The sequence below is a fragment of the Pleurodeles waltl genome, chromosome 2_1, assembly GCF_031143425.1.
Source record: "Pleurodeles waltl isolate 20211129_DDA chromosome 2_1, aPleWal1.hap1.20221129, whole genome shotgun sequence".
Classification (NCBI taxonomy): domain Eukaryota; kingdom Metazoa; phylum Chordata; class Amphibia; order Caudata; family Salamandridae; genus Pleurodeles; species Pleurodeles waltl.
The window spans coordinates 45,135,150-45,160,930 of NC_090438.1; the positions used below are offsets into that span (position 1 = coordinate 45,135,150).

At 47.9% G+C, this 25,781-nt stretch overlaps 1 protein-coding gene across 12 annotated transcripts in view; it reads right to left on the reverse strand.

Annotated features, from left to right (window-relative positions):
• The window catches only part of DLG3 (discs large MAGUK scaffold protein 3), a 1,213,683-nt gene that overhangs the window by 180,026 nt on the left and 1,007,876 nt on the right, over positions 1-25,781 (reverse strand). For all 12 annotated transcript variants that reach the window (XM_069209533.1, XM_069209549.1, XM_069209524.1 and 9 more), the window contains one exon: positions 14,704-14,818. In XM_069209533.1, the coding sequence (XP_069065634.1) occupies positions 14,704-14,818 (115 nt within the window). The remainder of the gene's footprint in view (positions 1-14,703; positions 14,819-25,781) is intronic.

The following is a 25,781-nucleotide window of genomic DNA, read 5'->3' on the forward strand; positions in this document are numbered from 1 at the left end:
TCGAAAATCCCAAAGGGCCGCCGGAGCTCTTCAAAATTCAGTGTTGATCTGTTGTAACTAACCCGATACCGAACGCAAACAATACCGTCAAATTTTCCGAGTTTTTCACTAACTTTCCGGAGCGAAAATTAACACGTCCGAACCCGATGGCGGAAAGAAAACAATCTAAGATGGAGTTGACGCCCATGTGCAATGGAGCCGAAAGGGGAGGAGTTCCTCGAAAAGACTTCTTCGAAGAAAAACAACTTGTAACACTCCGAGCCCAACACTAGATGACGGGATGTACAAAGCATGTGTATCTGCAGCTACACGTGCCATCGAACATATATATATATATATATATATATATATATATATATATATATATATATATATATATATATATATAGAGAGATAATATTAATATGTAATATTTAATATGTGCTCTGGGGTCCCCGCAGGTGGCCGGGGCTAGTAAGTGCTTATGACTACTGATGAGATTCCCCTGTAAGAGAAATGACCATTCCTGTATAACACATACTAACAGCAGAGTCTAGCTTGTGACTCAAGCTAATCTGTGATCAGGTGGCAAAGGATTCCACCCCTGGACCAGCATCGCACAAGGCCTGAGACAACTCCAGTCCCTGGTTCGAATACTCAGGCCAATGAGAGTAGGGTTGGTCCCTCCCCACCCCTACTGTTACCAATGCGTCTACCGCTGAAGACTCACTTAGGTTGTTACCAATGTGGCATTTTTAACTGACAACAGCATTCTAGTCAGAAGGCAGCTCAGGCTTCTTTACTCTAACAAAAATTCTTTCAAATGGCAATGTTGGTAGAACTTCCACTTCTAGGGTCTGCCTTGTCAACTCCTGAGGGGATAGCCATATTTTCAAACTTCAAAACCATTTGTGATCACCTGAACCATGTCTAGAAACAAAGTGGCCTTTTTGGTTTCAAGTCCACCTTCTAGGCTAATGAGCATAGGCCTCCTCCGGCATATCCTCCCTCACTGCCAACTTGTGGGAGTCAAAGGCTAAGACGTTTAGCAGCCGGTTTGTCTTCACATGATCTTGTTTTTCGCTCTTTCTCAAAGGCAAGGCCAAAGAGACAAGTCCACCTGTAATTCATATGGTCACTTATCAATTTTGTTTTGCAATGGCTCTGAAGTTCAGTCAAATGTCCTGTTAAATAGGCCAAGTGTGTTCCTGGACAGAGGACACACCTTTGAGTGACGCCTTCCTTCAGGACAAATTTCTTTCTGCACTATAGCTGAAATTCACTGAAATGTTTCTTGGTCTCTGTGCAGTAGAGGATCTTTTGGGACCTACGCGATATACTCTGTTGAGTTGAACATCCTGCTGTCCATTACCTAGGAAGGATGGAAACAAGCACCATTCCTAAGTTTTCCAAGTTAGAGTCCTCCACTTCCTCTGATTCTCACTTATTCTTGAGGATAAAGCAGCCATTCAGGGCACAGTGCCAGTGATGCAGTAGCAGCGCAGGCATTTTTAGGGCACAAGAGGGAGAGGAAGAGTAAGTGGGATCAATTTTCTAGGCCCTTTACTTTAGCTAGTTCACCTTACAGGTGCTTCTCCATAGCTTATCCAGCGAGGTTGTCCCCTCTAGCAGCACCACCCAAAGGTCCTATCTTAGCCTTTAGTTTCTATGGTCTCTGGCCCACCAAGTCAGCATCAGATTTGAGTTAAAAAAAATGTTTCGCCAACATTGCTGAGCAAAACCGCTAGGCTTGTCTCTATGTCCTCTTTAAATTCATCTCTAATATCTGGTTTGAAAATCGAGAATTTCTACAAGGCCAGACACTATGAGGGACTGCACTTCTGTGGCTTGTGATGACCTGCTCTTATGTGTGCTCACCAATTGTGGTTCTGCTTATTTTTCATTTAGGAAAGCTAAAAGTACGCCACATGAGAGATATGATGGGGACAGCCAAATCTCTTAGGTGAGCACTGTGATCCAACCTGTGGCGTCAATTGCAGCTCACTACTTTTTGGTTTACGGTGAGTAAGTAGCATATGAACACTGGGAGAGTCCCAGGGAACACTACCACATCCCCCCTGGCACCCCTGCACCCTCCTCCTATTCTGGGGGCATGGAAGGCTTGCTGCAGCTCCTCTGCCTCCCCACGACTCCTTAAGAGTGGGGTGGAGGGTGCTGCTGCATTCATAGTGCTTACTGTACCCTAGAGCAGTGCTTCCTACACCTTTTAGAACCACGACTCGCTTTTTAGAACGATAAACGTTCACAACCTACCTAGCTTAATGGACATGAGGCAGGCTATTTTTTGAAATCTAACTAAAGCATTGAATGGCAGCACTCTGCCATTTACAGACAGCTCATTTCCCATTGAAATGATCACTAAATTTGCACAAATATAGAGTTTTACTGATAAAACCGTATTAGACAATAATATGTAGAAATCGGGTTTTAGTGAATATTTATCATTTGTGCATCACCAATTGAAGTGTCTTGATTTGCTTTGATCCTATTAAAATCTCTGCTTCCAACACACTTCAGGATTACAAACAACATGCTTCATTTTTGCTTTCCGGACTACTCAACATTTACAGTTCATTTACAGGCATTTATATTTTGTGTTTTACAAAAAATTACATCCTACAGCTTTTCGTAAACACCAATCCCCAAGTCAAAAACACATAAGCAGCAATCAGTCAGAAGACATAGCCTGACATCTGACTTTGCTCTCTGAAAAAATATAAAGAATTGAAAGGCATCGTTATCTATTGCTCGGACTTTCATAAATCGGCCCAGAAGCCACAGTTGGGAAACACTGCCCTAGAATGGAGGCTATCTGCAGTGGTCACTTCCTCGCAGTCTCTCTAACGGCCCGGCGCTCCTGGCCCACCCATCCACCATGCTCTCCTAGGCAGGGCTGTCACCAGTTGACTTATTTTATTTTCCATCTGCTGACTCAGCCAGCAGTGAAGGGAGGGGGAAAGAAAGGAAAGAGTGCACCTAAGCACGCATGTTTGTTTGGCCGGCCGTCTCCTGCCGGCCAAACACACATGCGCACCTAGGTTTCTCCAGCCCGGCTGTGTTGAATACCGGGGCTGGAGAAACTGCACAGACCCCAGGGCTGTGTCTGAGCGGCAGTCCGAGCCGCTTAGACCAATCTAAGCGCTGTGTCATGCTATGTTTAGCATGAAAGCAGCACCAGGATTGCTGAGGAGACTGTGCCAGTGTCCCAGCAAATGATGGGACACCAACCAACAGGAGCGAGGTGGCAGGTGTCGGCGGGAAAGGTAAGTTTTACTTTTTTTTTGTTGTTTCCCCCATCGATGTCATCGCCCCCTCCCCCCCCTTGACATTTGCGGCGGCGGCTGGCTGTAACACCTTCATCTCTGTCAATGGAGGTCTCCTAGTCCCAGCGAGTCCCCCAAGAGCCGAGACACTGCCAATCCCGAGCGGTCACAGTTAGCAGTATAAGAGGTGCCACTTCCTGGCACGTGGCCCCATGTGAGTATTTCCTGTCACCCAGGGGCTTCAGGGCGCTGCCCTGGGCCGTTATCTGATTACATCGCATGGGCTCAACAGAACCGGAAGCTAAGGTGGAGGGCATCCACGTACACCTACTGTCCACACACTGTAAGGTGGAGGACATCCATTTACCCCTACTGTCCATGCACTGTTTTAGGAAGAAAACACAACTGGGATCGTGACAGGAGAGTTGATATGGCGTTTTTTTTTTTTTGTGTTGGTGGAGAGGGGTGCAGGGGTGGGCGGGGGTTGTGGAAATGCAGCCAGGAGGCAGAAGGGGCCTGCAACAGAAGCAATCAGTGAACGCACAGAATGGGTTTGACTCCCACTTTAGTGAGAAATGCAATAGAAAAAAATCCTGATAAAGAGCAATACAGATTGCTTTGTGTATCAAATGCAGGCATAAGGTAAAGAGTGAAAAGGTGCAACAACAGTGTGCACGTTTCAGATGTAAAACAGTCACTTGTGCATTGCAATGGAGGTGGAGAATATACACGATACTCCAATAGAAAGAATAAGTCTAAAATACTCCTGGGCGGAGCCAAGATTTGACTGAACAACGTATAAAGATGACTGGAGGAGGGTGTGTGAGCCAAAGACCCATAATGGAAGCACAGAATTCAAGCGCCATCACATAAACCTAAAACACGAAACCTGGAGCTAATGCTGCAAAGGCCTTCAACATTATGAGCTGCTTTCGTGCAAGGCATTCTGGGACTTCAACTAGAGAAGCTAGGGCATTTTAAAACAGCACGTTTTCCCAAGAGAATGAAGATTACATTTGTTATATAAAAGTATAGAGCTTTGTCCCAAGAGCGAGGAAGCGGTCAACTGTTAGGAATCTGCATAATCTGATAATAAAAAGTTGGCTTCCTGAGACAGAGGCTGTGTACCAGGGTGGAGCCGACAGTACTCCTGGCAGCGAACAGCCTGAAAGGACTGGTCCCACAGGCTGGGAGAAAGACAGCCGAGCAGGAAATGTGTTTCAGGAGTACACAAAAACACTGCGCATGTACCCACCTTCGCTGTTCACCTCTAAGGGAGAACTTGGCACAGATCCAGAGTGTTTTAATCTCTGCAACAACGGGTAGCCAAGTGCAAGCAAGAAACAGCATTTACCAGTCTTTCATGAGCACCTGTATCTGTTTTAGTTCCATGTCCGCCGCCCAACTGAGCATCAATGCAATGCTTCGTTGAACATCTTTAAGACATCACTGAAAGGCCCATCCCCAGCTTCCATCACTGTGCAATGCTTGGAAATGGGAACTGCAAGAGAAAGGCAAAGGTAAGGGCCTTTCACCAGCCTACTGCTGCCCTGCAGGGCTGGGAACCACCACTAGGATTCTGCAGCTCCCACGGCCCTCCCTGAAGCACCATCAAGGACGCGTAAGCCCAATGCTGCAACTACAGTCTCAGCTTTTATCATGTTTCAGCCAGAACCATCAACATCCCAACCCCACTACGTACTGGGGATCGCACTGCTCCTCTGCGTGCCGATGAAAGGGCGATACCTAGTGATGACACACACTGCCAGGGCTCGCACTGCTCCTCTGCGTGCCGATGAAAGGGCGATACCTAGTGATGACACACACTGATAGGGCTCGCCCTGCTCTTCTGCGTGCCGATGAAAGGGCATTACCCAGTGATGACACACACTGCCAGGGCTTGCACTGCTCCTCTGCTTGCTGATGGAAGGGCATTACCCAGTGATGACACACACTGCCAGGGCTCGCACTGGTCCTCTGCTTGCCAATGGAAGGGCATTACTCAATGATGACACACACTGCCAGGGCTCGCACTGCTCCTCTGCGCCGATGAAAGGCCATTACCCAATGATGACACACTGCCAGGGCTCGCACTGCTCCTCTGCCTGCCGATGAAAGGGCGATACCCAGTGATGACACACTGCCAGGGCTCGCACTGCTCCTCTGCGCGCCGATGAAAGGGCATTACCCAGTGATGACACACTGCCAGGGCACGCACTGCTCCTCTGCGCACCGATGAAAGGGCATTACCCAGTGATGACACACTGCCAGGGCTCGCACTGCTCCTCTGCGCGCCGATGAAAGGGCATTACCCAATGATGACACACTGCCAGGGTTCGCACTGCTCCTCTGCGCGCCGATGAAAGGGCATTACCCAATGATGACACACTGCCAGGGCTCGCACTGCTCCTCTCCGTGCCGATGAAAGGGCATTACCCAATGATGACACTGCCAGGGCTCGCACTGCTCCTCTGCGCGCCGATGAAAGGGCATTACCCAATGATGACACACTGCCAGGGCTCGCACTGCTCCTCTGCGCGCCGATGAAAGGGCGATACCCAGTGATGACACACACTGCCAGGGCTCGCACTGCTCTTCTGCGTGCCGATGAAAGGGCGATACCCAGTGATGACACACTGCCAGGGCTCGCACTGCTCCTCTGCGCGCCGATGAAAGGGCATTACCCAATGATGACACACTGCCAGGGCTCGCACTGCTCCTCTCCGTGCCGATGAAAGGGCATTACCCAATGATGACACTGCCAGGGCTCGCACTGCTCCTCTGCGCGCCGATGAAAGGGCATTACCCAATGATGACACACTGCCAGGGCTCGCACTGCTCCTCTGCGCGCCGATGAAAGGGCGATACCCAGTGATGACACACACTGCCAGGGCTCGCACTGCTCCTCTGCGTGCCGATGAAAGGGCATTACCCAATGATGACACACACTGCCAGGGTTCGCACTGCTCCTCTGCACGCCGATGAACGAGCATTACCCAATGATGACACACTGCCAGGGCTCGCACTGCTCCTCTGCGCGCCGATGAAAGGGCATTACCCAGTGATGACACACTGCCAGGGCTCGCACTGCTCCTCTGCGCGCCGATGAACGGGCGATACCCAGTGATGACACACACTGCCAGGGCTCGCACTGCTCCTCTGCGCGCCGATGAAAGGGCATTACCCAATGATGACACACACTGCCAGGGCTCGCACTGCTCCTCTGCGCGCCGATGAACGGGCGATACCCAGTGATGACACACACTGCCAGGGCTCGCACTGCTCCTCTGCGCGCCGATGAACGGGCATTACCCAATGATGACACACACTGCCAGGGCTCGCACTGCTCCTCTGCGCGCCGATGAAAGGGCATTACCCAATGATGACACTGCCAGGGCTCGCACTGCTCCTCTGCGCGCCGATGAAAGGGCGATACCCAGTGATGACACACACTGCCAGGGCTCGCACTGCTCCTCTGCGCGCCGATGAACGGGCATTACCCAATGATGACACACACTGCCAGGGCTCGCACTGCTCCTCTGCGCGCCGATGAAAGGGCGATACCCAATGATGACACACACTGCCAGGGCTCGCACTGCTCATCTGGGTGCCGATGAAAGGGCGATACCCAATGATGACACACACTGCAGGGCTCGCACTGCTCCTCTGCGTGCCGAAGAAAGGGCATTACCCAGTGATGACACACACTGCCAGGGCTCACACTGCTCCTCTGCGTGCCGATGAAAGGGCATTACATTATGATGACACACACTGCCAGGGCTCGCACTGCTCCTCTGCGTGCCGATGAACGGGCATTACCCAATGATGACACACACTGCCAGGGCTCGCACTGCTCCTCTGCGTGCCGATGAACGGGCATTACCAAATGATGACACACACTGCCAGGGCTCGCACTGCTCCTCTGCGTGCCGATGAAAGGGCATTACCCAATGATGACACTGGCTTCCAGGGCTCGCACTGCTCCTCTGCGTGCCGATGAACGGGCATTACCCAGTGATGACACACTGCCAGGGCTCGCACTGCTCCTCTGCGCGCCGATGAAAGGGCATTACCCAATGATGAAACACACTGCCTGCCAGGGCTCGCACTGCTCCTCTGCGGGCAGATGAAAGGGCATTACCCAATGATGACACACTGCCAGGGCTCGCACTGCTCCTCTGCACGCCGATGAACGAGCATTACCCAATGATGACACACTGCCAGGGCTCGCACTGCTCCTCTGCGCACCGATGAAAGGGCATTACCCAGTGATGACACACTGCCAGGGCTCGCACTGCTCCTCTGCGCGCCGATGAAAGGGCATTACCCAATGATGACACACTGCCAGGGTTCGCACTGCTCCTCTGCGCGCCGATGAAAGGGCATTACCCAATGATGACACACTGCCAGGGCTCGCACTGCTCCTCTCCGTGCCGATGAAAGGGCATTACCCAATGATGACACTGCCAGGGCTCGCACTGCTCCTCTGCGCGCCGATGAAAGGGCATTACCCAATGATGACACACTGCCAGGGCTCGCACTGCTCCTCTGCGCGCCGATGAAAGGGCGATACCCAGTGATGACACACACTGCCAGGGCTCGCACTGCTCCTCTGCGTGCCGATGAAAGGGCGATACCCAGTGATGACACACTGCCAGGGCTCGCACTGCTCCTCTGCGCGCCGATGAAAGGGCATTACCCAATGATGACACACTGCCAGGGCTCGCACTGCTCCTCTCCGTGCCGATGAAAGGGCATTACCCAATGATGACACTGCCAGGGCTCGCACTGCTCCTCTGCGCGCCGATGAAAGGGCATTACCCAATGATGACACACTGCCAGGGCTCGCACTGCTCCTCTGCGCGCCGATGAAAGGGCGATACCCAGTGATGACACACACTGCCAGGGCTCGCACTGCTCCTCTGCGTGCCGATGAAAGGGCATTACCCAATGATGACACACACTGCCAGGGTTCGCACTGCTCCTCTGCACGCCGATGAACGAGCATTACCCAATGATGACACACTGCCAGGGCTCGCACTGCTCCTCTGCGCGCCGATGAACGGGCGATACCCAGTGATGACACACACTGCCAGGGCTCGCACTGCTCCTCTGCGCGCCGATGAAAGGGCATTACCCAATGATGACACACACTGCCAGGGCTCGCACTGCTCCTCTGCGCGCCGATGAACGGGCGATACCCAGTGATGACACACACTGCCAGGGCTCGCACTGCTCCTCTGCGCGCCGATGAACGGGCATTACCCAATGATGACACACACTGCCAGGGCTCGCACTGCTCCTCTGCGCGCCGATGAAAGGGCATTACCCAATGATGACACTGCCAGGGCTCGCACTGCTCCTCTGCGCGCCGATGAAAGGGCGATACCCAGTGATGACACACACTGCCAGGGCTCGCACTGCTCCTCTGCGCGCCGATGAACGGGCATTACCCAATGATGACACACACTGCCAGGGCTCGCACTGCTCCTCTGCGCGCCGATGAAAGGGCGATACCCAATGATGACACACACTGCCAGGGCTCGCACTGCTCATCTGGGTGCCGATGAAAGGGCGATACCCAATGATGACACACACTGCAGGGCTCGCACTGCTCCTCTGCGTGCCGAAGAAAGGGCATTACCCAGTGATGACACACACTGCCAGGGCTCACACTGCTCCTCTGCGTGCCGATGAAAGGGCATTACATTATGATGACACACACTGCCAGGGCTCGCACTGCTCCTCTGCGTGCCGATGAACGGGCATTACCCAATGATGACACACACTGCCAGGGCTCGCACTGCTCCTCTGCGTGCCGATGAACGGGCATTACCAAATGATGACACACACTGCCAGGGCTCGCACTGCTCCTCTGCGTGCCGATGAAAGGGCATTACCCAATGATGACACTGGCTTCCAGGGCTCGCACTGCTCCTCTGCGTGCCGATGAACGGGCATTACCCAGTGATGACACACTGCCAGGGCTCGCACTGCTCCTCTGCGCGCCGATGAAAGGGCATTACCCAATGATGAAACACACTGCCTGCCAGGGCTCGCACTGCTCCTCTGCGGGCAGATGAAAGGGCATTACCCAATGATGACACACTGCCAGGGCTCGCACTGCTCCTCTGCGCGCCGATGAAAGGGCGATACCCAGTGATGACACACACTGCCAGGGCTCGCACTGCTCCTCTGCGTGCCGATGAAAGGGCGATACCCAGTGATGACACACACTGCCAGGGCTCGCACTGCTCCTCTGCGTGCCGATGAAAGGGTGATACCCAGTGATGACACACACTGCCAGGGCTCGCACTGCTCCTCTGCGCGCCGACGAAAGGCCATTACCCAATGATGACAAACACTGAAAGGGCTCGCACTGCTCCTCTGCGCGCCGATGAAAGGGCGATACCCAGTGATGACACACACTGCCAGGGCTCGCACTGGTCCTCTGCTTGCCAATGGAAGGGCATTACCCAATGATGACACACTGCCAGGGCTCGCACTGCTCCTCTGCGCGCCGATGAAAGGGCGATACCCAGTGATGACACACACTGCCAGGGCTCGCACTGCTCCTCTGCGTGCCGATGAAAGGGCATTACCCAGTGATGACACACACTGCCAGGGCTCGCACTGGTCCTCTGCTTGCCAATGGAAGGGCATTACCCAATGATGACACACACTGCCAGGGCTCGCACTGCTCCTCTGCGCGCCGATGAAAGGGCATTACCCAGTGATGACACACACTGCCAGGGCTCGCACTGGTCCTCTGCTTACCAATGGAAGGGCATTACCCAATGATGACACACTGCCAGGGCTGGACAACGTGTCATTTAAATAATTACGCAGAGGTAGAATTTGTATTCAAATACAAAACTCCCACAACAAAGACGACTTCGTCTCATTGCCCTCACCCTTGAGCCGCAAGCACATGCCCACAGCAGCCAGTTTCTACCACTTCATGAGCCACGGGGAGGCGCATCAAGCCTTTCTTCCTAACTGCAATTGCCAGTTTTCTTACATAAATGTTAAAACCACAGGTGACCATGTTTCGAAGCAATCCCTGTATTTCGCAGGTAAAATAATTTAAATGATCCTCTAGTGACATGTTACTTGCTCAAGTGCAGAAGACTGGGTTATTATTCAGACGTAGGTCTGCAGGAGAGCACAGTTCAAGCCAGCGGCTGAGATTGTAACCATGGGTGTTTACGGAGAAGAGCAGGGGGGCTACTGAAACAGGGATGGAGCTTCTAACCAGTGGAGATAAAATAATGACATCTTAGAAAGCCATGTGTCACAATGTATTGGCCAACAACTACATCAACTCTCTCCCTCACTACCCAGTGCTTTTGACAGGAGCCGGCCATCACTACACGCTGAGGTTTCGAAGGCATAGAGGAGATCTGGCCCGGTTGTCATTCAAGAACCTTAATCTTCCGACACTCATCCTCGATCCGCCTTGTGTGTGGGACCTTTAAGATCCTGAAGCTGGCTGGCCCCACAGTTTCCAGGGTCTGCCCCCCTATTACCCGGTGGGTCGTGTATAAAGAGAACAGGTTGGAGCGGAAATTGTTCCCCCTTCCATCCATTGTGATGGACGGGTGTCTGGAATACGAGGTGGAGCCAACACAGAGTCCTCGCAGAGTGAAAGAGAGTCGCTGCATTAAAGTCATGAGATTCACGATATTGAGCACTTGTGAGGGAACTGCCTTTTATTCATACTCCAGGACTGCCATGTATTCTAAATTTCCAAAGAGATTAAGGGCCAGATGTAGCAAAGGGTTTTACCCATTCTGTGTCTATGGGAAAATGTGTTCGTACATATGGCCCTAAGTCCTTTTCAAGTCGGGGGGGTTTTGGATGGCTTTGATGAAGGTATAAGGATTTTGGGCGTACTGCCAGAATGGTATGTGAAACTCACCTGCTGGGTGACGCTCTGGTGTTTTATAACTTTGCAACATTTCAAAAACTGGAAAACTGGATCCTTGAGAATACAGTAGCTATACTGGACAAGGTGCTGAGGATTAAGGCTGAACTATCTCTGGAGCAGCAGAGGTTGGCTGCAGTAGCATTATAATTTTCAGGGGGCGCAGATCGGACAGGAAAAATAAGGCAGTATTCAAAGAACTCTTCGCCTGGAAAAAGTAGTTGGTGGGTTATTTTGCTTTGAATTAGTCTGCCCTTCCTGCACATTGTTTCACCCAGTGTAAATCACTGCAGATAAGTAGAGCTGGTTTCTAATCGGCTATTCCAGCCAATTCATAATTCCGATTATCTGGGAACGCTTGGCACGTGAAGTACGTTGAGTTCTCCAGCTGCTAAAGGGCTAGTAAAGGCATCATTCTCAAAAGCAATACCTAAGGTTGGTCCATATGCGCAATATTTTTTTAACACAACAGGCCCTGTGCTAATGATAGATCATGTTTCTTGCCTGTTGGTCTTATGCCAGTTTCAATGAAAGCCCTATTCCAAAAAAATAAGCCACCTAGAAGTGAGTTGAGATCCCAGTGGGGAACATGTTGTCCCATCTGAGGATTTAAGTGAAAAAGTGCCTGCAGCTTCTCTAATTTTTAAAACAGAAAATGTCTTCAGTCCTAATGAAGTAGGTAGCCAACACCGAGATGTCATGTTCACAAGTGTCTCACAAGCAGTCCTTGCATTAACGTCCAGATGATATCTTAAGAAACATATAAAGGCTAACAGAGGATGGTCACTAACTCGATTTCGACAGCACACCCATTAGCTTGCATGCTGACAGTGGGGTGTCTTATTTACACACAGATAAACAATATTGGTCTCGATACACCCAGATAGACATATGCTAATTTTTCCAACACTTAGGCTTTCAGATTCTGCAATGGCAGTTTTCTCCTGTTGAGTCAAAAGTCTGAAACATGAAGATTTCCTTCAATCCAATCAATAAAGCAAAGATTGCATAACTTCAGTTGTACAGACTAGATTTGGTGTGAAATAATTTATTACATTTTACTCTATTTTATTCTAAATTGGAGTAGGATTTTTTTTGTGTTGCGTCTTCACTTGGTTACTGTTTGAGTGCTGCATAAATAAGTTACACATTGCCTCTAAGTTAAGCCTGACTGCTTTTCTGCCAAGCTACAGGGGGGATAAGCACAGGTTAATTTATTGACTTTGTAGTTCACCCTGACCAGGATTGAGGCTGTTGCTTCAGTAGGGTTTCACCCCTCAAGCAACAACCCAATTCTCAGAGATATGCATTTATATTGGAATGATATATTTAAAGACTGGCAAAAAGATAATTTAGATATGGGCTGAAGTATTCTTTGATGCAGATGGTTCCTTCAAATGCCTGTCTTCCAATTTTACAGAAGCTGAAGGTTACCCCCTCACAAACAACGCACCGGTGTCCCACATAGGGGAGTTACACCCAGTCATCTGAGAATCATGGGGTTGGACTGAATGGCAGTTTCAATGCTCTACATAAACAATTGGCCCTGTAGTAGATCTTCCAGGTCAGGTGACTTGCTGGCCACCCACTGGGTCCTCAAACAGCCTCTGTGCAGGTTCCTGAATGTGAGAATTTCCTCTTTTTACGGAAACATCTATCTATGAATTATGTGCCAAGTTGAGAGACATGCTTCAGGTATGAAAACCCTGATCCACACTCAGCAATATATTAGAGACTTTTTCCCTGGAGGTGTTAGTCCAGACACACCAAACTAATCCCCAAAGCCACATGTGTGTGACTGGTCCCATCAAGTATTTTACCATTTTGAGGTGAATACTCTGAAGCACTGGGTAAAATGACCCACCCAACAGGTATCACCCTGCACAATGGGTATTTCCACTTGCACCATACATGTTCCAAATAATAGTGCCTCTGTCTTCTAAAAAAGAAACAGGTGAACAGCCTTCATTCGCACACCTTTGAGGTAGTCTTAAGGAGGTTATGTGGAACAAACAATTTGGGTCGAAACACGTCGACAATCTTAAGAAGCCCTCTCACCGCACAATCAAATAATCAGGAACCATATTGTGGTGGGAATCCAATGTTGGAATAGTCTTTTTGTTTTGAGCAAAAATACTTGGATTTTTTAACTCTAAACATGAGAACCCAAGGACTTTAAGAATCATGTGAGATATTTTGACTTTGTCATGATTTATTAGCATTCCTTTCTACTGATGACAACAGTACAATGGACGCTTAGGATGATGCTCTGGAAACCATGGAAGGTTATTGAACAATGCGACAACTGAGGAGAGGGACAAGCTTTGCTAGTGCGCGGATCATTTTCAATTCACACTTGTTTCTTAGAAATGTTTCCCTTGACTATACCTTATGTTTATCAACATTCATTTTCCCCAACTCTCAGGGGTTACAGACAAAACCCCATGACTTACTTCACCTGAGCACGCAACATTACCTAGAAGTTGGCGCGGTGACGCCTCCAGCCCTCTATGTGAGCGCAGGAGGTTCCATAGAGAACCAGAGTTCCTTCCAATGTCCGCGCACTGGGGAATCGTACACATTGTGATAAACCTTGAGATACCACTGAGGGGGAGAAAGAATATTTTCTAAGCAATCCATATCAACCTCTTATGAGATGTTTTGGATATTATTCTTTAATGTGACTGCTGGAATTGTTGATTGCTTTTTAAGTATGGGAGCTATTCTAGCGTCTACTATTATTGAGGAAGGTCAAGCGATGGTTTTTCACATAGAACTACAAAAACGATGGCCTAAGTTCTTAAGGAATAAAAGAGAACTATTGAGATCATATACTATATCCTCTTTACATCTCCTTCCTCCCCCAATGCAGAATAGAGTTCTCTTTCACCCTTGCTGCTACAGCATCAGTCTAACTGGTTATACTAGAATAAGGACGGCACACCGGACTTCCTAGGTGGATTCAGATGATTGCTTTATGAGCTATTTCAGAGACATAGGCGTGACTGCCAAGGTCATCAAACTAATATATAAACAGGCATGTCACACAGACTGTAAACCCTGCTAGTGTCACAAAGAGAGGGAACAGAGAAATCAGAATGTGCATGTTTTATGTGAACATACAAAACTAAACCTCTGTAAACCAAAACAGCCCCCAACTCCATTCCCCTCCCCCCCACTGAAGCACGATGAAAGGGTACGGACACCCCCAAAAGTAGGCTAATACAAACTCATAGCGATCTGCGCAAGACTGATCAGGTAAAAGACCATGAGTAGGGCTTGAAACTCAACACTTTCTTATGGAAGACATGCTACCTTCACAGGCAGCAGACAAAACTGAAGGAATGAGCTCAGCCGATAAACGGGAGCAGAGAACTACTAGTGGTGAGTGATGTAAAAATGAGAGAAAACGCCAAAAAAACATAGACATTAGTATGACACTATATGATGCTCTAATCTCGACCTGAACAGTCACCAAAAGGAAAATAGCCGAGCCAGGGGCCCAGCACTCACCTAACGTAGAGTGATCGTTTCTCGCTCGTCCGCAGTGATCCAGATCCCGAACTCATGCTACTGTTCATCATCTGCTCTCGCAGGTCGTGAATCTTTGTTTCAAACCGGCTGTACTCTGCACAGAAGATGAGAAGGGAGAAGTCAACCTATGGCACTGACATCCAGCCTGTTTTATACTTCCTGGAGCAAATCAATAAGGTCAGACATTCCCCAACATGGCCCATATTTCTACCAGCATTGCATTTTTCTTTTTTCTATTGATTCTGCAAGAGAATCGATAGCATGGAGACAGATGAAGAGCAGTTAAATTTTAGTCTTTTAACCTATGATCATCCCAGTATTTAGTATCGAGTTTGACTTAGGTTTATTGTATAGTTGATAAAAACCTTCACGAAACATATTTGATTTGAGCGGTGAAATGATGTCAAAGTCTGGACTTTTCATATTGTTTTAAGACTTCATTTATTAATTGTATTACTTCAAAGGTAACAAGTACAAAATAGAAATAGACATCTTTGATTATAGGGCATCAAATAGCAGTCCATACAGTTAGTAAAATAAAACGATACAGGATGGTCACACTCAGAGCGTTTTATATTAATAATGAATATAGAAGAGCGCAGCTGAGAAAAAAGCCTGGCACCACCTGGGTACCTCATTTTCTGAATCCATGAACAAGTTTCAAAAAGTCGAACATTTCTCAAAGCTCTACCAACTTCAACAAACTAGAATTTCAGTACACTCCACTCGGAGCCTACAATCTCAAAAGAAAACAAAAAAACGAAAATTCTACATAATTTATTCTGGGACTATCCACTGTGTGAGGCAGCTACTTGGGTGAAATATGACCCACATACAAAAGAAATGGCTTTGAGGAACTCTTAAGTAGGTCCTAAGTAATAAGTGGAAGCTCCAGCTGTCAAACTTGGTGTTACAGGCTGCACACCAAGGAATCAAGTGTAGAAGTCCTTCTCATGGCACTTCTAGGTCACCCCCATAATTTAGTGCTGAGGAAGGTTTTGCAAGCCATGTCCGATTTCATAGGGGTCATACAAGTTTCTACATCACAGGATGTCGAAAAGGTTTGTATGATCACATCAAAGCAAATAAAACTTGCTCAAAATCTCACTAATTCTACCTTATGAGTTAAAGGAACGTCAGTGAGGCATAAATTTGCACTGTCGTGGGGGAGCTCATACTTTTGTAGCAATCAAGGTTGTTGAATACTTTGAAACTGCATAAAAACGGCAACTGAGCTTTATCCTACCACTGCACTATAGGCAAGGTGCCTAGAGGGGACAACATTCCTCAGACCACCCCTATCTGAACCCAAGGGCTGAGAAGGCTCATGGCCTAGTCTGGAGGCATGCTGGGACTACACCGAGGCAGGATCCGGAGCTGCAGTAATCTCACCCATTCTTACCTCCCTTGATGCACTCCTGTGACCTCTGGCAGTTACTCATCACGCCCTAGCACTATCTAGCCCGTGAGGTTTCGGGCTCAAATCAAAACTCATTCTAAAGTGCTCCAAGCTGACAATCAATAAAATCGATTTCACCTGAAAGTGTTTTGACTGCAAGGAGAGTTTAAGGACACAGCTGAGAATTTAAACTAGAACGAACTACGAGGTCCAATGCTCAAACAATCTTGCTTGATTGAGGCGTGACATGGTGGGACAAGTAGGAAAAGGCAGAACTTCAAAAGCTACACAGAGAATAGATTACAGATTGCTTAAAGAAGCAGCCAGCTATACGATCGGCAGAAATTGTAATATCAATAGGTCACTCAAGAGGGATAAACCCGTCCCCCTGCTACACTGTGGCTGTAGACAATAGAAATGTCTCGTTTGGGTTCAAAACCTAAAGTATGATGGGGTAACAACCACAACTACAGTGTGAAGAAAAGGCTTTGTCTTAGCCACTAATATCAGGGCAACCATTACAAACAAACCCGCTAGGAAGGCCTACTGGAAGTCTGCACCTGACCAGTGTCTGCTACGGGATTTGCCGACAGAATAAATCATTCTTCTAAAGCTTGGCTGACTGTTCACTGCAGTGGTTGTTAACCTGTGGTTCATGGACCCCAGAATGATTAAGTGGTGGTCCACAGAGGTTAAACGGTTAAGAACCACTGGTTTACAGGGCTAAAGCAGGTAGGAAACCTACACATCCCCAGCCCTTAGCAGGGGCCTCGTCAGAGTAAATATACTACAAATCTAGGGTCAAGTCTAGCTTTCTAGCACAGTAGATAATAATGCCCTGGGATCAGTCTCTGACCGCTGCTCTCACAAGGGCATCTCACCGAAACCAGAGGTCGATCCCTTTTTACCCATTAGCAAGAGCACCTATGACAATGTGTGGCTCCATGTAGGCTTTACATACCCTGCTTCAGCCTGTTTTTGGAGGAAAGTCTTCCTTTTGCTTAGTGACAAATTGCAGGTCTTTTTAGCTCCCTATGCCTTGGGAGCACTTTTCTGAATTAGCTCTCAGCCAAATCTTTCAATACAGCAACAACAGGTTTATCCGTTTTTTATTTTTTACGTATCCTTAATAGCAAAATCATAAATTTTACAACAAAGGAAAACTGCCAAAGTTCCATCATATAAATTATGGTTGCTAAACATGAATCGAGTTCAATGAAAGGAAAAACTTTATGCACAAAGAGGGGGGCGCTACTAAGGTACCAAAATATTTGGGAGGGAGGGATTGAACTTATGAACATTATGGGTTTTGGAACGGTAAGGGGGAACCATCGAAAGTCAAGTGGCAAAGATTGAGGAATCTAGGTTTATGTTTAACGATTTTATTGATTAATTATGGTACCATGTATACTTTATGCCTAGGTTTGAAAAGAATGCTTGAAAATAATAAATACAATATTTAAAGATTAAAAAAAAAAAAAGACAATGCGAGGCGCCCTGAAACAGGTGTTCGAGCTCTTCTCCCTCGAAGACGGATACATTCACCTGCTGAGACCATTGTGCGCGGCCGCGGAGGAGGTCGACATTCTGGGGAGAGCAGGATCGACGGCTATTGGTTAGGGATTGTGGGTATGACCTCACAATACGTTATAGGGCAAATGATTCACATCCAGCTCTACCACACACCAGCAGTGAGGCTATCATTAAAAGATGAAGACACCACCACTCAACCGCATGCGCCTACGAGAAAGCAATGGAAAAACTGCATCCCAGACCTCCGATGACGTACATTGATTAGTTACACGTCACGAGACGGACCCGCCAGAGCCGTCAAATGCATATAAAGAATAAGAGCAAGAATAACCGCCTGGACAACCAACAAAAGGAGCAGAGAACACGCACTTGACTCATCTGGGCAAACGCTGCTGGACAGATCCGGGTTGAGATGAAGGGTTACAAGATGCAATCCGCATCAAGTCCTCGCATGATCACTCTAACCTTAGAATTAAGTTTAAATGGACAGATTTAAAAAATACTATGAGCTAACTTTGTGCAGACTTCCTCAATGTGCTGCTGTGACTCTCAGCATGAGGCAAGTCCCAGCTGAGGGAGCGGTGGTCACAGAAGTCGCTTCAGCCGGGGTCTCCGCCAACACTCACTCTGTGCAAGAACACAGACACGATGGGCTCCCTCCCATTGTATGTCAGCACACATTACTTCCAAGCACTGCAGGAATACTGAATAAGGAAAGGGTATCTTCAGGGTCTCAAAAAGGGAGCAGGGGCGAGGGGCCCAATGACCGCCAATTCCCTCAATTAAACCTATGCAGCTTGCCAGCCGGATCCCATGGATACCTCTAGGTAGTCGGAACAGATTAAGCATTAACATACCTCAGAGTCAGTGTGTCTCTGTGCAGCACTCCGCACCTAAGAATTATGGTGCCTTGATCGACCAGACAGTTGAGGCTTGCACCCAAAGCAATGTTTGCACTTCGCAGACAAGGCATAAATGTGGTGGCAAACTCTTCAGACTGAAACGCTCCACCTCGAACTTTAAACGAGGAAGAGGATGTGAGGATCTGTTGAAAACGATCCTAAACTCAACCCTTTCAACTGGCTTGTGTACCAGAAACAAAATAATCTTCACCGCCATCTCATGGGAAGTGGCCAGTTCTGAAGCATTCGGAGAAGGCTCTGGATCTGATTGGGGTTCAGTCCTTTATAAAATTAAATTGTTGGCATAAAGTAAACAAAGTTTTTTTGGCAGAAATAAACTGGGATGATGGCACATGTTGCGTAGGAACTTTGATAAAATGCCCTGAGCCAAGGTGCTGCCTCCAGTTGTGTTAAACAAAGAGCACATTATGTCACTGGGAGACCATGGAAACAATCCAGTAAAAGGAAAGGGAAACAGCTTCGTGCATGTAGAGCCTCTGCAAAGACTGGGGCAGGTGGCAAGCAGACCAACACCCGAAGGACATGGAGGGACAGGGACCACACACACACACAGGATGGAGAATAAATCCATGCAGGACCTCACACAAGTTGGTTAAAAAGCACAGCTAAAAACCGAAAAGCGGAAAACTAAGCTCACTCGAGAGTCAAATGAAGTACGTGCAAAATACAAGATATGAGCGAACAGAACACGGGGCACCGTAAATTGTAATAAAGGACAGTAGCACGATTGTAAGAGACCAAACAAGTGAGTATTAGGATCTAGGCAATATAGGATAACCACCCATCAATGAGAGGCAATATAGGAGAACCGCCCATCAATGAGAGGCAATATAGGATAACCGCCCAGCAAAGAGAGGCAATATAGGAGAACCGCCCAGCAATGAGAGGCAATATAGGATAACCGCCCAGCAAAGAGAGGCAATATAGGATAACCGCCCAGCAAAGAGAGGCAATATAGGATAACCGCCCAGCAAAGAGAGGCAATATAGGATAACCGCCCAGCAAAGAGAGGCAATATAGGATAACCGCCCAGCAAAGAGAGGCAATATAGGATAACCGCCCAGCAAAGAGAGGCAATATAGGATAACCGCCCATCAAAGAGAGGCAATATAGGATAACCGCCCAGCAAAGAGAGGCAATATAGGATAACCGCCCAGCAAAGAGAGGCAATATAGGATAACCGCCCAGCAAAGAGAGGCAATATAGGAGAACCGCCCAGCAATGAGAGGCAATATAGGAGAACCGCCCAGCAATGAGAGGCAATATAGGAGAACCGCCCAGCAAAGAGAGGCAATATAGGAGAACCGCCCAGCAATGAGAGGCAATATAGGAGAACCGCCCAGCAATGAGAGGCAATATAGGAGAACCGCCCAGCAATGAGAGGCAATATAGGATAACCGCCCAGCAATGAGAGGCAACATAGGAGAACCGCCCAGCAATGAGAGGCAATATAGGAGAACCGCCCAGCAAAGAGAGGCAATATAGGATAACCGCCCAGCAATGAGAGGCAACATAAGATAACCGCCCATCAAAGAGAGGCAATATAGGAGAACCGCCCATCAAAGAGAGGCAATACAGGAGAACCGCCCATCAATGAGAGGCAATATAGAAGAACCGCCCATCAATGAGAGGCAATATAGAAGAACCGCCCATCAAAGAGAGGCAATACAGGAGAACCGCCCATCAAAGAGAGGCAATACAGGAGAACCGCCCATCAATGAGAGGCAATATAGGAGAACCGCCCAGCAATGAGAGGCAATATAGGAGAACCGCCCAGCAATGAGAGGCAATATAGGAGAACCGCCCAGCAATGAGATGCAATATAGAAGAACCGCCCATCAATGAGAGGCAATATAGAAGAACCGCCCATCAATGAGAGGCAATATAGAAGAACCGCCCATCAAAGAGAGGCAATATAGGAGAACCGCCCAGCAATGAGAGGCAATATAGGAGAACCGCCCAGCAAAGAGAGGCAATATAGGATAACCGCCCAGCAAAGAGAGGCAATATAGGAGAACCGCCCAGCAATGAGAGGCAATATAGGAGAACCGCCCAGCAATGAGAGGCAATATAGGATAACCGCCCAGCAATGAGATGCAACATAGGAGAACCGCCCAGCAATGAGAGGCAATATAGGAGAACCGCCCAGCAAAGAGAGGCAATATAGGATAACCGCCCAGCAATGAGAGGCAACATAAGATAACCGCCCATCAAAGAGAGGCAATATAGGAGAACCGCCCATCAAAGAGAGGCAATACAGGAGAACCGCCCATCAATGAGGCAATATAGAAGAACCGCCCATCAATGAGAGGCAATATAGAAGAACCGCCCATCAAAGAGAGGCAATACAGGAGAACCGCCCATCAAAGAGAGGCAATACAGGAGAACCGCCCATCAAAGAGAGGCAATACAGGAGAACCGCCCATCAATGAGAGGCAATATAGGAGAACCGCCCAGCAATGAGAGGCAATATAGGAGAACCGCCCAGCAATGAGAGGCAATATAGGAGAACCGCCCAGCAATGAGATGCAATATAGAAGAACCGCCCATCAATGAGAGGCAATATAGAAGAACCGCCCATCAATGAGAGGCAATATAGAAGAACCGCCCATCAAAGAGAGGCAATATAGGATAACCGCCCAGCAATGAGAGGCAATATAGGAGAACCGCCCAGCAATGAGATGCAATATAGGAGAACCGCCCAGCAATGAGATGCAATATAGGAGAACCGCCCAGCAATGAGAGGCAATATAGGAGAACCGCCCAGCAATGAGAGGCAATATAGGAGAACCGCCCAGCAATGAGAGGCAATATAGGAGAACCGCCCAGCAATGAGAGGCAATATAGGAGAACCGCCCAGCAATGAGAGGCAATATAGGAGAACCGCCCAGCAATGAGATGCAATATAGGAGAACCGCCCAGCAATGAGAGGCAATATAGGAGAACCGCCCAGCAATGAGAGGCAATATAGAAGAACCGCCCAGCAATGAGATGCAATATAGGAGAACCGCCCAGCAATGAGAGGCAATACAGGAGAACCGCCCAGCAATGAGAGGCAATATAGAAGAACCGCCCAGCAATGAGATGCAATATAGAAGAACCGCCCAGCAATGAGAGGCAATCCCGACAACTGTGAAAAGAAAGCCAACACTGTCCCCCTGAAGAAGCCCGAGTCAGAGAAGGGGTTGAAACATGCAAACCTGCTGAGCAGCCCTTTCAGTGACCGACATTGCTTTCACCTTGCTAATTGAACACTTTATATGAAAACATGACAAAACGTGGACCCCAATTTCGAGAGATATTATTCAGGAGGTCTCGATCAATTCACTTTTCCACCTAACAAAAAGGCAAAAGTTAACAAAAACCCTCACATGTTCACTATTGCGGTCGATGTCTGATAACACTACATTAATGTATAACACAAGTGCGCGAGATCTCTTCAATGGCCACGAAACAGGTGCTTGATAACCTCGTTCGTCTTATGCACAACCATTTCCCAAATATCTTGCAAAGTTGAATGAAATATATGAAATATTCAGTTTAGTACCCAATGGTGGGACTAACAAAGGCCTCTGTGACACTGACATGAGCAGCGAGACCCATCCATGCTCTCAAGAGTTCCCAATACTTCCTCTCGGCCCCGATTCCCAGGTCAAGCTGCCAAGGGCTTCACACCCACTCGGGTTGTCTCTCACTGCTCTTTGCAAGCAGAGGCTGGGGGTGGGACACTCGTACACACACCGGCCCCTCACTGAAGATGCAATGTCTGAGGTACCACTGATGCACACGGCTAACCCGGGACGCAGCCAGGACTCCCGGCTCTACCGACCCACCTGCCACACACCTGCGGTGCTAGTGTTGGACCTCACAGATAACAAGATCCATCCCCTCAGAGATCGGCTCCCCTGGCTTCGGATTTCAAAACTCAGCCCCAGCTCAAGCACTTTTTGCTGCATTTCATTTAAAATATTTAATGATTTTTAAAGTGAGTGCAAATAAAATACAATAGAATACGTGCAAACCGAAATACACACTTCACAATAGCCTCATGTGCCTTGAGCTCCGTCTAAACCATGTTTTCCACATGTCTGGCTTTACCACTAACATCAGTGAGGAAGCAGCTTCTCAGCTGCAACAGAAGCTCTGCTACCTCTATTGCTGTAGATTCACTGGCTGGCATCTAGTGTTGGGAGTGTTACATGCTTTTCTTTGGAGGGGGAGTTTGGTTTCAAGAATATAAGTAATATCGCTCCTAAAATCCACCACACACCAGGACACAGACTCCGTCTCAGATTGTAGTTTCCACCGAGAGGTAAGGGTATATGTAGAGCTGTGAAGCGTTAACAAGTATGTGATGGAGAATGAACATGTACTGGTAGAGTAAGCAAGCATTCATGGTGATCCCACTGATGCAGCACCCGGGAGATGCAGAAGTATTTACCTATCACAGTAACTTCTTCTGATTGATATGCCTTCCCAGAGACTCTACACCTCAGACATGAGCCCCAAAGCAGTACCTTCCTGGAAGATGGGATAAACAGTGTTAGCTAGCCAAGGGACTCGTGCAACACAGTTTGAGCAAAATACTAACTGCTTGCCTGAGATGCAGGCTGTAGCGCTTGGCAAAACTATGCAATGACTGCCGCATAGCTACCTGGCATATGTCTACAACCAGAAGGCATGGGCATAAATGCCCTCCCGCAGGCTGTTCTTGGCCAAGGCATAGCAGATCTTAATACAAACGCTAACACTATGTGCAATAATGAAGGTATAAGTGCCGCGCCCATTTTATCTCCAGCGAGGCTAACAAAGACCTCTTCAGCTGCACCGCACATCTAAAATGCAGCCTATGCTGACATTCATCTGCTTTGGTTGGAAGGGTAACAGTCTGGGCCCGTGAAATGTACAGACCGTGAACGGCAAGAAAGATGGGTACTTAGGGGTATAACCCCGACATCCCTGAAAATCCAGTGGCACCCATCCATGACTCCGAGACACGGTGCCAGCTGCACCCACAGAATGAGCACTTCTCAGTCCAAAAAAACCCATTGCTAAGGATAATTTTTGATGGAATTAGCCCATCGTTCACCAGGTGAGACAAAGACTTCAGTCCTGGCAGGCTTACATTTGTACGTTTTGTATGTTCCTACAGGGCACGGTCAGGTCAGTGGTGCCACAGAACTGCGAAAATAACAGTTCCCAATGTATACTTCTAAAAACACATACTTTAAAAAATGAATACTATCCAAAGTTTTATTTCCCAGTTGAAGTTAAAATAGTGTGACGGGGAAGAAGGTTTTAAGGGGACAGAGTAAGGGGTATAGAGTTAACGCATAGGGTAGACTTTGGGGTTTAGGACAATTAATATTCATGTCTAAAACTTTGATGTACAAGTCTATGGTTTGACATTTAAAGTGTTAAGTGGTTTTAAGGGGTTTTTAGAAAGGGTTCAGGAAAGTTTAGCGCTAACGGGTAGTAAAGGGTGTTTATGGTTCAGGGAAAGGTAGCACTGAGTGGCAGGCAGGGGATTTTAGGGTACGGGGAAGTTTAGCATTTGTTTAATGTCTTCTGGAATAGTTTTTAAGGCAACAATTCTAAAAGTGATTTTTATTTTTTACTTTATAAAAGAAAAAAGATTTTTATTATATCGTTTCAAAATAAAAAATGTAATCACAGTTCGTTTTCACTGCAACACTGCACTTAATTTCCAAGAAGCACTACAATTTTGACGTAAAGCAAATGGAAGTGTTAGAAACAAACTTATGCTATTTCTGTGTAGAGAAAAAAGCTGAACTAACAAGGAGCAACTGGACGTGTTGACCTAAAAGACAAGTGGCATTCCCATGAGAAAGCCGAGCTGCTAGACGCAAAACTTCACGGCCCAAGGTATGAAGCCCGTTGAATTCCCATTTGAGGGAGCCATGGGGAAGGCGTGTGGGTTCTAGCGCCAACCACTAGACTCCTGGTGACGGGTGGAAGGACACAAAGTGCCGGTCACCCGAAGGAAGCCTGGGAAGTCAGGTGACCCGCCTGTGAACTGCTGGCCTGAAAAGAACTTTCACACCTAGCAACTAAAGGCCCTCAGAGAGCTTTGCTGAATAGGAACACAGTCTCCATAGAACCTGTAGAGGATTGCAATATTTCCATTAGAAAGCTAGATTTCACTTCACCAAAAAGCAATTTAACTTCGAAGGCCTCCGCTGCCTCTCAAACAACTGCCATAAACCTTCACTAAAACAAGGCCAAAGGGGTCCAAAAAATAACACCTTTTGGTAAAGTATCCAGGCCACTGGCATTCTGCAAGCCCAAGTCAATGCTGGCATCGATGGTGAGAGCAGATGATGATCTTCTGTGTCATTCTCCATGTGGCCGTAGTCCTTGCCCTCCATATCCAACGCATCTGACTCGCAACCAGAGTCTCCAAGGGGTCAAACTTCTCAGTTCTGGGGCAGGGGATTGCAATATATACTATGTTAACATTGTTTATAGTGTGCTAACGCTTCTTGGTGCTAAATGAAGAACGAAGGGTTAAAAGTCAGAGTGGAAAATGAGTGGATTTACTGATTGAAGTCATGTTTTGATGGAATTCCTGCACTGGGGTCAATAGGAGTTGTAAAGGAATGGCAGTATGGAGGGAGTACAGTACTTAATACACTTCCCCTTCTTCAACGACCTTTCTGGTAAAAGGTACTATCAGTAAGAGCTGTTTAAGAGAGGCAAGACTTCCACAAGACTGATACATCAAGTCTTTGCATGTTAAAAAGGGGCTCTGTTGGTATACAGCCGCGTGTACCTTTGTGAGAGTGTAAAAGTTATTCTGAATTGAACTGGAAACCAACTAAAACTGGAGTACTTCGGTCCCACCTTAAAATACCTGACCCTGTCTTATCCTCAGGGGTACTCTTTTCTGCACAGCCACCCTGTGCAATTAATGGCTGAAGTCAGGTCAGTCTCTAGACCTGCCAGTGGAAAGGGGCCAGACTGACACAGGTGAACCCAGAACTCGGATCGCCTCGGATCTCCTTCCAACAGGTGGCTGCGGATCTATTCCTCTGCTAGCATCACCCATGGTCAGGTCCGTGGTATCGCAGATGGGACAACTGGTCATTAATGGCAGTGCCGAGGTGGGTGAAATGTCTGTCCACCCTAAACATCTTGGTTTCCTAAAGAATGGGCCAGGCGGTCAACGCATTCGTCGAATC